This window comes from Buteo buteo, chromosome 32 (assembly GCF_964188355.1).
Source record: "Buteo buteo chromosome 32, bButBut1.hap1.1, whole genome shotgun sequence".
NCBI lineage: Eukaryota > Metazoa > Chordata > Aves > Accipitriformes > Accipitridae > Buteo > Buteo buteo.
Genome location: NC_134202.1, coordinates 2408284 through 2420173, shown reverse-complemented (window position 1 = coordinate 2420173; position 11890 = coordinate 2408284). Strand labels below are relative to the sequence as shown.

General features: G+C 54.0%; 1 protein-coding gene across 4 annotated transcripts; it reads left to right on the top strand.

The window, feature by feature from the left end:
* Positions 1-780: 780 nt before the first annotated feature.
* On the top strand, positions 781-11607 carry LOC142026150 (uncharacterized). Of its 4 annotated transcripts, none has more exons than XM_075018992.1 (10): positions 781-835; positions 1383-1462; positions 1914-2064; positions 6904-6963; positions 7438-7509; positions 7970-8065; positions 8266-8337; positions 9946-10053; positions 10867-11014; positions 11201-11607. In XM_075018992.1, exons 6-10 carry the CDS (start codon positions 8062-8064, stop codon positions 11577-11579), a joined length of 711 nt encoding a protein of 236 aa, XP_074875093.1. In that variant the 5' UTR covers positions 781-835; positions 1383-1462; positions 1914-2064; positions 6904-6963; positions 7438-7509; positions 7970-8061; the 3' UTR covers positions 11580-11607. The 4 variants fall into 4 exon arrangements, with proteins under 4 accessions (XP_074875093.1, XP_074875092.1, XP_074875090.1 ...); XM_075018991.1 differs by having other exon boundaries at positions 1914-2167; XM_075018989.1 differs by having other exon boundaries at positions 1914-2520.
* The last annotated feature ends 283 nt before the right edge of the window (positions 11608-11890 follow it).

The window sequence follows — 11890 nt, the reverse complement described above, 5'->3', positions numbered from 1 at the left end:
TTGCTATTTTTGGTCTCTCCCCATCACACTCTGTCTACCTCCTGCCCCCATTATTTAATTCCTCCCTCTCACCACTAATTTTTTCTTTCTCTTTCTCGCTCTCTGTCTATATTTCCTCATTCCTCTCTCTCCTGCAGCCTGGCCCCTCTTTCCTGCCTGTATCCCCTGCTCAGCTGGCTGGGCCTTCTCTCTTCTCTCTGGGCCTCAATCCTGCTCCCCATCCCCTTCTGCTACTCTGCCGTCTCCATCCTGGAAGCCATCGCTGTTCTGTCCTTCTCCCCCTCCATGTCCTGATCCACATCTCTATCTTTCTCAGTCTCTCTGGGCTGTTCCCTGTCCTTCCCTCGCCCTCCGCCCGTGCCTCTCCCTTTCTTTCTCTCTTCCCTGCCTCTCTCCTCTCACCCTTCCCCTCCCGCCCTCTCTCCTGCTCCCTGTCCCATCTCTCTGTCACTCCACTCTCCTGACGCCTTTTCCCTCTCACTGTTGCTCTGTCCTTCTCCGGCCAGCCCAGCGCCCTGTCCCCCCTCTCTCTGCTGCTCTATCCCGCGTTCTTGTTCTCCTTCTCCTTCTCCTCCTCCTCCTCCTCCCCCCCCGGGGCGGCGGCCATGGGGCCTGCGGGGGGCGGGGCCGGGCCGGGGCCGGTGTCCCTGCGGGTCAGGCAGCAGGAAGGAGCGCCCCGGGGCATGCTGGGAGCTGTAGTCCTGGGGCCTGCGGGGCTGCCGGGGGCCCTGGTGGTTCCCGGGGCATGCTGGGAGCTGTAGTCCTGGGGCCTGCGGGGCTGCCGGGCGGCCATGTTGGTCTCTGCAGTCTCTGCTCCGGCTGCGGCCCGGCTGAGGTGAGGGCTGGGGCTGCCCGTGAGGCGAGCGAGGCCCTTGGGCGGGCGCGGGGGTGTCTCCTGGCCGCTGCCCGCTCGGCTGGAGCCGGGCCCGGCCGGGGCAGCCCCGGCAGGGACCCGGGAGCTGGGGAGGGGAAGGAGCCGGAGACAGAGCCCCCCCCGGGCACAGGCAGCGGGCGCCCCGACTGCCAGAGCCCCCCTGAGGCCTGTCCCGCAGCCCCAGGCCGCCCCACGGCCTGTCCTGGCAGCAGCGAGCCGGGCCTCGTGTGCCCTCGGGCCTCGGTTAAGGCGGGGGCGGGGAAGGAGTGTTACCGAAATCGGGAATAAAACTCCTGACCAGCAAGGAGAAGTTAGGAAGCGGGCACTCCTGTGGTGCAGTGCTGGGCACGCGGGGGATCGCTCCACCTGTCGTGTGCACCTGTCTGGTCTAACTGTGCAGGTTAAATACACACCTGTTATACATAGTCACTAAACTTCTGGAAAATGCGATGCATAATCATTAACTTTCTGATAAATCATTAGCGTATATAAATGTCTCTTCACACAGGCGCAGTGAAGGTCTCTGGTGGTCTTCCGTAGTCTTCCTCACTTGTCCGCTTCTTGACCTCTCTTGGGTGATTCTGCGCGGTACGACTCTCACCATCAGCTATATTAGTTTACATAAAAATGCATACTATGTCTGTTCTTAAATTTATCCTTTTCTAATAATTGGTCCTTCAGTCACACCATCTTCTTAATATTCTTATGTTAAAACAATCATTGGTTAATCTCACTTAACTCTACTGATTGGAATCCCTGATAATTAGATGGAGGTGGGAAGGGTAAGGGGTTTCCAAGCAGCAAATTGGTGTCCATAACGGTTTCTTTAGTTTCTTAAAACAAAACACTAGAAATCCACAAATCTTTGACAAAGTTTCTGTGGTTAGCTGATTTTAGACAATACTTGAATTCTTACGGTTACACGTAGTACATTTTCTAAAGTTCCTAAGTTCCTATGACTACGTTTCAAACTTAACACTCCCATACCTATGGTTCACAATTTTCTACTTCTTAATTAAATTTTAATTTCTTTATCAAGATATTTGCAACAGGAGAGGTGCCTGCAGGAGCTCCTGCAGCAAGAGGGACTCTAGCCTGGGGCCGGCTGCAGGAACCGAAGCTGCTGCTGCTTTCCCTCTCCCAGAGGCCACACTGAAGGCTCAGGTGTCCGTTGACTGCATCTGGCTGAGGTGGGCGTGGGCTGTCTCTGGCTGTGTCTTCCTGGCAGCGGGTGGACGCTTGCTGCCTTTGGCGAGGAGCTGCTGTGGCTGAAGCCAAAGACATCAGAAGAAGGTGAAGCAGCTGGAGAATGAGGATGGCCGTCCCTCTGTCTCTCTCCAGCTGCAAGCAAGAGAGAGCCGACCTCTGCGGGGGAGGAGGGATCCCTCTGCATAGTCCTCGGCAGACCAGATCACCAATGTGCACCATGGGCTCTGTATATGCAATGGCAAATATAGGGCGGCCCCGTAGTGGGTGGCTGTGTATCTAGGAAGCCTCATGTTGTCAGACACCAGCGTATTCTCTTAGGTAGAGGACAGGCAAGTGACTGGAGCTGCAGAAGGGGAAGGCAGGAAAGGACACACAGACAGAGATGGAAGTGCCAGAACTGTAAAGTTTGCCTGGTAATGCAGAGAGTCAGAGCTCCGGTGAGTCCCAGGCCCTTGGGGCCATGTCACCCCTCTTCTGTGCCCCTCAGTACCTCCCTGCCCCCTCCCCTTTCTCTCTGTGTAATTTTTTCTCACTTCCCTGGACCTCTTCCCCTATCTCTATTTTTGTGTCCTGCTCCCTGTCCCTCTCTTTTCTCCAGGCCCCTCTTTCTCTTTTGCTCTACTTGTCCCTTTTGGTTCCTTGCTGTCCCTCTCTCCTCCTCCCTGCCCCTCTGTTTTTTTCTTCCCCTCTCTCTGCCCTGCAGCCCATTGCTGTTGCTGTCTTCTCTGACTCTTTGTCCAGATCTGCATCGCGCTCTGTTTTTCACAGTCTCTCTGGCCTGTTCCTTGTCCTTTGTCTCTCTCTGCTTGTATGTCTCGCTCTGTATCCTTATCTGCCTGCCCCACCCCCCCCATCCTTCTGCTTCTCTTTCTTTCTCTCTGTCGCTCTGTCCTGCTCATCCCTGTCTTTTTTCATTCCCTATGCCACTGTCCCTGTCCTTCTTCCTGCCCATCTCTTACCTCTCTGTCCCTCTCTGCTGCTCCCTGACACTTTGGGTTTTTTCCCCTTCCTCCACCTCCCTGCAGGGCTCCTGATACCTCTTTTGCTTTCTCCATCCTTCCGTGCTGCTCACCGTCCCTGTCTTTCTCTTTGTCCTCCTTCTTGTCTGTCATTCTGGCCTGCTCCCTGCCCCAGTGTTTCTCGTTATATCCTTCTGGCCTGCCCCCTGCCCCTATTCTTTTTTGCTCCCTCTCCATCTTGCTGCCCACCCCAGGCTTTTTTTGCAATCTCTATCCTGCCCCCAGTCCTTGTTTTTCTTTCTCTCTCCTGCCCCCTCCCCCTCTTTCTGCCTCTCTTCCTCTTTCCCTGCTGCTTCTTTTTCCATCTCTGTCCAGACCCCTGTCCCTTTTTTTGCTCTTGCTGTCCCTCTGTCCTTTTTCTTGCCCCCATCTTTTCTGTCCCGTTCCCTGGCCCATCCTTTCTCACTATATCCCCCTGTCTGTCCCTTCTTTCCCCTCTCTCTTGCGCAGTATTTTTCTTTTCTCCATCTCTCTGTCCTGCTGCCCATCACGGTTGGTTTTTCCTCCCGTGCTGTCCTGCTCCCTGTTCCTTTTTTCTGTCCCTGTCACTCTGGCCTGCCCCCTTTGTCTATTTTTTACTTCCTCCATCTCAGTCCTGCAGCACATCACTATTTGTTGCCTCTTTCACCCCTTTGTCCTGCTCCCTGCCCCTGTCCTTGTCTCTCTTTCCTTTTGTTCTGCCGCCCATCTTTCCCCCCTTCTGCTCCATCTCTCTCTCCTGCTCCCTACTCCTCTCATTCTCTCTCTGGTTCTCTGTTCTTCTCCCCGAGTCTTCCACCTGCCCTCTACCTCTGTGCTCTGCTCCTTCTTCAGGTTTTGCCCTCTCTTAGTCACTCTCTCCTGCTCCCTGTCACTGTTATTTCTCACTCCATCTCTGTCCTGCAGCCCAATGCTCTTTTTTCCTTCTCCATCTCTCTGTCCTGCTGCCCAACGCCAGCTTTTTTGCCTCTGTGTCCTGCTCCCTGTCTCTTTTTTTTGGCCTCTCTTTCTCTTTGTCCTTCCTCCCTGTCCCTTTTTTTCTCTCTCTCTATCACCTTGTCCTGCTCCCTCTCCCTGTCTTTCTCTGATGATCCATGTACTTACTGCTTCCTGTTACCATCTTGCCCTGTCCCCCACCCTTCTTCTTGTCTTTTTCTTCTCTCTATCCCTCTGTCCCTGCAGCTTCTCTCTCCACCTCTGTCCTGCTCCCTGGCCCCATCTGTTCTGTCTTTATTTCTCTGTCCTGCTGCCTGTCCCATCCTTTCTTGCTATACACCGCTGTCCAGCTGCCTCTCCCTTTTATTTGTCCTCTCTTCCTCTTTCCTGCTTCTCAGCCCTCTTGTCCTCTTCCCCTGTCTCTGTCCTCCAGCCCATTGCTGGTTTCCCCCCCTTCTCAGTCTCTTTGTCCACATCTGACCCTCTCGTTATTTCTCAGTCCCTTTGTCTTTCTCCCTGTCCTTCGTTTTCTCTCTCCATCTGTACATCCTACTTCCTGTCCCTGTCTGTCTCCCCTTCCTTCTTCCTCTTTCTGTCCCCATCTCTCTGTCCTGCTCCTCACCCCTACTTTGTCTTCCTCCTCCTCTCTGCAGGGCACCTCGTCCCTGTTCGATTTCTCCATCTCTCTAGCCTTTCTTTCTCGGCTCCTCAGTCTTCTCCCTCATCTTAGTGTTCTCCTTCTAGTCCTGTGTCCTCCCCATCAGCTTAAACTGAATGACCAGGTGTCCCTGTGCTCTGGTATTTCCTTAGCATTGCCCTAGGGAAGATCTGTGGTTTTAGGGCTAGGGATCATTAGGAGCTGGTCTCCTTGGGTAGGTGGCAGAGCTAGGTGTAGTTAAAGCAGAGGTTGTTCTCAGCTAGTGCTCTCTGCCTCTTGCTCAAACAGCAGGCTGCAGGCCTTCACTTGAAGGAAGGTTTCTTGGTCTGCGCTTCTTGCTCCTCGGGACGCTGCACAGGAGTTGGTGGCAAGTAAAAGCACTTGCAGTTGGCTTTTTGATGCAGTCTTCCTATGGAGCTCTTGGTCTTGACCGATTTCTGGGAAGCAAGACCTGAGTGCCTGTGTGCTCCTAGACGCTGTGCTGCCTCCCCAGATAGGTCCACCCTCCTCCACTGCTGCTTCTTCCACACTCGTGTAGAACCAGGAGATGCCATAGTGTGCCAATTCAGTAATGCCCTGGCAGCGGGGCTGCGCTGGGGAGGCCTGGTGGAGGGGGTGGCCAACAGGGCTGTGAGGTCACAGAGCCCCACTTTGACATGCTGTGCTGTGCCAGCTGCGGGCAACACTGCGGCAGCAGCGGCAGTAGCAGCATGGTGCAAGCCTGGGAGACCGTGGTCCTTGCTTGCCTCCTCCTGCTGGTCCTGCAAGCCTGGGACGCCCAGGCTGCACCAATCCGAGCGTGGGGAGCAGGTAGGCAGGCGGGCAGGGGGCCAGCACCCAGCTCCGAGCAGGGCAGTGTGGCATCCACCGCACCTCAGCGGGGCAGCAGTGGGGCCAGGGCTAGGGCTGGGTCTGGGAGAGCAGCTGGGCCAGGCTAAGTGAGCCAGGCAGACACCCTGTGGGGAGGCATAGAGGGGCTGCAGCTGCTTCGGGGGCATTTTCTGGGCGAGCAGGGGAGCTGGGAGCGGCGGTGCAGGGTAAGAAACCTGGCGCTGAGTCCCTGCGGGGCCCTCCCTGCTGCCTGGCCTAGTCTGCCCCCAGTATGTGTGTTGGGCCGGGGGTGGCGAGTAAGTGGTGCTGCGGGAGCCAGGCGATAGCCCGCGGCAGCGCTTCTCCCTGGGCTGGCTGCAGCTGTGCCCAGAGCTGTGGGTCTGGCCTTCAGCCTCGGGGACGTCCCGGAGGGGCATGCTCAGGACTCGTCCGCTCGGGAAAATGGGAGCATTTCTGCTCTAGTCCTGCAGCCCTGCTCCCCTTGGATGACCCGCAGGTCCCCAGCCCAGAGGAACACGCAGGAGTAGCGTTGGCGCAGCCTTTCACAGGCTCTTGTCCCCAAGAAGTGTGGGCAATCGCTTTTTCCTCCGGTTCTTGGTGTTGGCTTCCTCAGCCAGTTTAACAGAGTGATTTGATGGAATTTGTTACAATGAAATCTGCGACTTAAAGATTCGAAAATGGCAAGGATCACCTGAAACTTGCAGCAGGGTTGCACACAGGTGGAGGTTAAATCAAATCACACATGGGCACAGAAGGAGAAGACGGTACTGAACCACACACAGACAGGCGAAATAGTTCCAAACCAAACTCCAAATGCACACGCACAGATACAACAGTTCTGAACCAAATTTTACGCCCCCCCCCGCCCCGAGGTTAACCTATGATTAAAATTTCCCTTTCATGAGTTTCATGAATCACTCGCATTTATGTGCCAGCATTCGTCAATGGACGGTCAGTAAAGCTCACGCAATCAGGCCCTTAAGTCCTCGCGAAACCGTTGATGGACGACAATCTTTCAATCCTCGCAAAATCTACCCTGGGCGGCGTCCCAGCTCAGGGGGCATGCTGGGTCACACAGCCCGCTGCAGTCCCAGAGAGCTCCAAAGGTCTCGCCTTGGATCGGTGTTTATAGGGTCTCGAGATGATTGGCTTTGGTCATTATTTTACATTCTGGCCACAATTTGTGCTGAGTCATTCTGATACATAGTTCGGGCAGCAGATGGCCCAGGGGTGGCCAGGGGCTGCCTGGTGCCCTAAAGGCGCTGCACTTGCAACCAAGATAACAGCACAATAGGGGGGTTTCCCAAAGCATCCATGGTTTATCCTGAGGTCTCAGAGTGGCTCAGGGGGCAGCACCACCACACACCTGTGTTTGATTACCTGTTTGGTTTCCGCAGTCCATGTTGATCAAGATGCTCAGTGGAATCCTGTTCCTGAGGTTGGGGGAAATCCCAGAGGTAAGAAGTATTCAGTCTTCATTTGTTATTGGCTTTTTGTATTTTTTAATATTTGGTTTGTTATTTGTTAATGTTTTGTTGTGGTAGTTCAGCCTTCCAGGCTGAAGGCTCTTCTCTGTAAGAAGGCCAGCAGGCTCTTCTCTGTAAGAATCGTGAATGATCATTTTTTCCTCTGGGGCTACATGCTCCCACTTTAGTGTGGGCTTCCTTTTGTGTGTGTGAGAGGTCTGGTGAGAAAGCCCTGAGAGGCCGTATGTCTGTCCATCTGGTCCTTGAGGGGTGTTGCACATGGGCTGGAGACAGAGGTTTGAAAGCTGCCAGGTCCCAGCCAGGTCCTTCTGCAGCTTTGGACATCTCAGCCCGCGTCTGGGTCCCGTGTTGTTGCCTGACCCCCTTCCAGTCCCTGCGGGTCACTAAGGAAGAGGTAGATCACAACATGCGATGGGAACGTTTTTCGTCTCTGCTTGGTTACAGCTGTCCGTGGAGACAGGGGCTACTTGACTTCTCAACTTGAGCCTGTCCGTGAGCCTTGGGGCGATCCCACAGGTAAGGCCCTTCAGTGAATGGGCTTTTACATTTTCATTTTCTGTTCCTGTGAAATTTAGCTTACTACTTTCTTGGCTGATGCTCAGGCACACAGAAGAGCAGAGAGGGAATGGGTCTGGCTCAGTGATGTGCCCCAGGGCGCTCTGCCTTGCTAAACTGTCTTTGACAGCCTCTCCGCCCCTGCACTGCTTCTAGGGCTGGCCGCAAAGCCAGCGGGCACGTCGGGGTTGTTCTTTGGAGCTGGTGTGAGCTCCAGGGAGTCGTGTCTCCCGACAGTTCCATGCCTGGTTAGTGGCCACTGCACGCACCTGGTAAATGTTTGCAAGATGCTCCTGAGTGGAAGGGAGAGAGGAGTGCTCTGGAGTAATCCTGTGTTTGAATTGCATTCACTGTCATTCAGATCTGAAGAAGTATGTTGAAGTATTTCACGGGAGCCGCTCTGTTCTATGTTCATTTACAGATGTGGCTGCAGGCGATGGTTATCCAGCTTCTGCAGGCGATGGTTATCCAGCTTCCTGGCTGGGTTCCAGGGCTGACCCACAGGCAGGTCGCATGGGTACGTCATGGCTTTTCGCTTCTTTGAGAGCTGCCAGCTCAAAGTCCGAATGTCAGCCAGGTGCCTCTGCAGGTGTGAGAATACAGACCTGCATGTGCGTGCCGTGACATTACGTGATCCCCTTGCACATTCTGCTACTCGGTTATGACGATGTGGATCAGAACACGTGATGGTAACCTCTCGTGGGTGTTTGGTTGCAGATGTGGCCAGATGGAGGGCTTTTCCAGCTCCTGGTCTGAATCCTGGGCTGAATCCCAGCTGGCATCCCAGGGGTGAGTAGTCAGTCTTTATTGACTTGACAGAATAAGCGCTCATTTTCCATATTTTATTCATGTGACATTTACCTTCATACTTCCTGTTAATGTCCTCAAAGACAAAAGTATAAAGCTAAAATAGGGAACTATTCCCAAAAGATATCTGCAGTTCCAAAGGAAATCCCGAAAGACTTGGAGAAAGCAGCACCTGGTTAATGTATTTCACTGTTAACCGTACGGCTTGGGAAGGTGAGGTTTTAGATTCATGTGTGGATGTGCTGTAGCCTGCACAGCAGGAAGGGATCAGTCAGAGCCTCACTGCAATGGCACTCGATTTCATGCCTTGCCTGGGCTGATGAGCCACAGAGATGGCCCAGCACAGCGTCTGCTACCCGTTGTGGTTCTGGCTGAGTCCCAGAGGCAGCTGCTGCCCCAGTTGTACCATTACTGGTCAGAGCTGCTTTGTGCAGATGCTGGTATCCAGATGTTAGGAACCAGTGTGTGCTGAATTTGTGTTCAAAATTTGTGTTCAACACAGCCCAGTTTGCGGCTGGGCAAGTTCAAAGCAGGAATGATGTCCCAAGAAATCTTGGCCGCCCTTTCCTAATGTTGGAAGTCAGGTGCAGACACTGATTCCGCAGGCATTTGTTTGTGATTGACGTTCAGCCTACAGACTGACAGCTGTGGTAGGATGAGTGTGACTGTTGATGCTGCTCCCGGAGCATGTGAGGCACGTGCGGAGGAGCTAATTGCTCATGAGCCATGAGAGGGCCAGCACCCTGCCAGTCGCTGGAGGGGAGGGGGCCCTTGGCTTGTGGAGCCGATGCGCAGGCAGATTTCAATCGCTGGGACCAGCAGGCTTTGCCTGGGCTGCAGGCAGGATTGATCCTCCGGCTGGGATTGGAGCAGCCCAGGCTTCACAGCCTGGTCCAGCCCCTTCGCTCTCCCTGATGTCTGAGGACTCTCTGTGACACCTTGGAGTCAGGGGTGGGTCGCAGCCGGACACCCAGCTTGAGGCCGGACACCTCACTTGAAGGTGGCCTTAAGTGGATCGTTCAGTTAATTCAGTCTTGGGTGGTTTAGCTCTCCATTTCTAGTTGTGTTTCAGAAAACTTGGCTGTGGTTTTCCTCTTGTTTTGGGGGACTTCACTGCCGCTTGTGAAAGTGCCCAGAACATGGTTGCAAGAGCTTGGGGTGCAGTCCACCATGTGTGTCTGTTCCCCTTCCCGTGTGCTGGCGTTGGCGTGGTGGATGTGCTTCTCAGAAGGCCTCTTTCCCCAGCTGAGCTGGCTGCGGCTTTTTCCCATCCTCTTTGAAGGAAGCAATTTAGCATCATCTTGCAGTTTGCCAAAAATGCAGTACATGTAATGTGAACAAGATGATCACAGGTGCAATTTCCCATTTTCCCAGCAGGTCAGGCTTTGCTGTCTGTATCGGTAGAGTGAAAAGTGTCATGTGCTTAATTTTTTCTCTGTGAACGTCACATTCGTTGGACTAGATGCACTCCCAAAAGCCCAGGCTTTGTTTCTGAGCTTTATTAATGTATTTGGAGAGTATTGCCTCGTGAAGATATCGTCTTCCTGATGAGGAATGGTTGCTTCTAATTGTGCCGCTTTCTTTCTACAGAGACCAACCGTGAGACTGTGCAGAAGGAGGCCTTTCAGAAGGGAAGCAGGCACGCTGTGCCAGTCTCTGATGAAGAAAGAGAGGCAATGCAAGAGACTGGCATGCCAGGTAATTGCTGTCCCCTGGTCATCCGGTGTCACCAGTCAGAATCACTGTGTGCCTGCAGGCTCTTCCCCCGGAGCCCGCTCTTGCACATCATGTCAGCAGCCAAACCTGGAAGTGTTAGTGCAGAGAAGGTGTTGTCAAAGAAGCCAGGAGTGGCTCTCTGAGGACGACTGTCGTCTCTGGTGTGTGGAGGTTATTGCCAGCAGCGTGCCAGAGAGATGCTCGTAGACCTCTCTGGACGTGGTTAGAGATTGCTCACCTCCTGCCGCACCCAGTTCCCAGGAATTTAGGAACTTTGCCCTTTTGGGCATGAGGCCATTTGAGGGCTACAACCTGGCCCTGCACCACGCTCTCCCGGGGCCAGCCTTCCCGCAATGTGTGCATCGGGGCCGGGGGTGACAAGCAGGTGGCACTGCAGGAGCCAGGCAATAGCCCATGGGCTGGATCCCATCTTTCAGCCTCTGGGACGTCCTGAAAGGGAGTGCTCAGGAGATGTCCACTTGGGAAAACAGGAGCATTTCTGCTCTACCCCTGCAGTGCCGTTCGTTGTTCGTTGGTTGAACTGCAGGTCCCCAGCACACAGCCCTGGTCTGCAGCCCGGAGGAACAGACAGGTAGTGCTGGTGCAACTGCTCGCTGGCACGTGGGCTCTTCTCCCCGAGAAGTTTAAGCAATCCTTCTTGTCCTCTGGCGCTAAGACACCGGAGCCAGAGGCACCAACCACTGAAAAACAAATCTCTTGGGCATGTGAAGTACACTGTGAGACTATCCATAGCGCAGAGCACAGTAATGTGTGGCGTTGTCTTTTCTCCTGCAGGGGCAGATGCTGGGAGAAGGTCTGAGGCTGCTGGTCACGAATTGCTGCACAAGTACTATATCCCAGTGTCCGCAGTAGCCTTGGCTGTGGTGCTGTCTGGGCTAGTTGGATCTTGCATAGTCATTTCACGGCTGAGGAAGAGAGACCCGTGAGTTGGCTTTTCCCCAGAGTTAGTTATTGCAGCAGTTGGCAATGGGGTATTTGCAGTTAGAGTATCCTGGAGTGCCAAGGCAGCTGCTGGCAGTACTCTGCTGAGATTTCTGCTGTAAGATTTTTTTACCTGGCCTCTTAATTCATATCAATGAGTAGTCTTTTCTGAAACCCATTTCTACAGAAGGAGCCAGGGAGATGAAGCAGCACTGGGACAAGCTGATACCGACTCTGCCTGGAAAAGTGAAGACCCAACTAGAGATAAAGGCAAAGCAGAGTCAGGAGAAGGAACAAGAAAAGTTGAGGTTGCTCAAGAAAATGGGACTTTCAACATCAGCTCCAGCCCATCACCACGGCCTTTTGTGGCAGACTTCATGCAGCTGTACAGGAGCGTGAGCGCAGACCCCTCACCTCTGCCCGCTTGTCCCAGCTGCTCTTTCACCGACGATACCTCTTCACTGGACACTTCGATTTCTCTCGACTCACCTCAGCCTAACCCCTTCTGGTGTCCCTGTCACCAGTTCCAACAGGGATACTGTACCTCAGAAGATGAGTCTTTTTAGAGTAAATAAAAAAAAAAAACGTTTTGGCCTTGGCTGTTTTGGCCGTTTCCGTCGGGGTATAATGCACAGAGCTGGGACCAGCGCTGGATCTGTGAGAGAAGCTGTCAGAGACCTGCGCTCCAGTGAGGGACCCCTTTGTCCCAGCATCAGCCTGGTTTCCCAGCTGGGGCTGTCAAGAAGGCTTTCACCCACCAGAATGGGGACGTGCTGGTGGGACGTGAGGTGCGAAGGGTTATCCTTGAGCTGACTGGGGATGCTGCCCTGAATGAGGATGGACTGGGCAGAGAGGGAAGGGAGTGCTGGAAAGGATG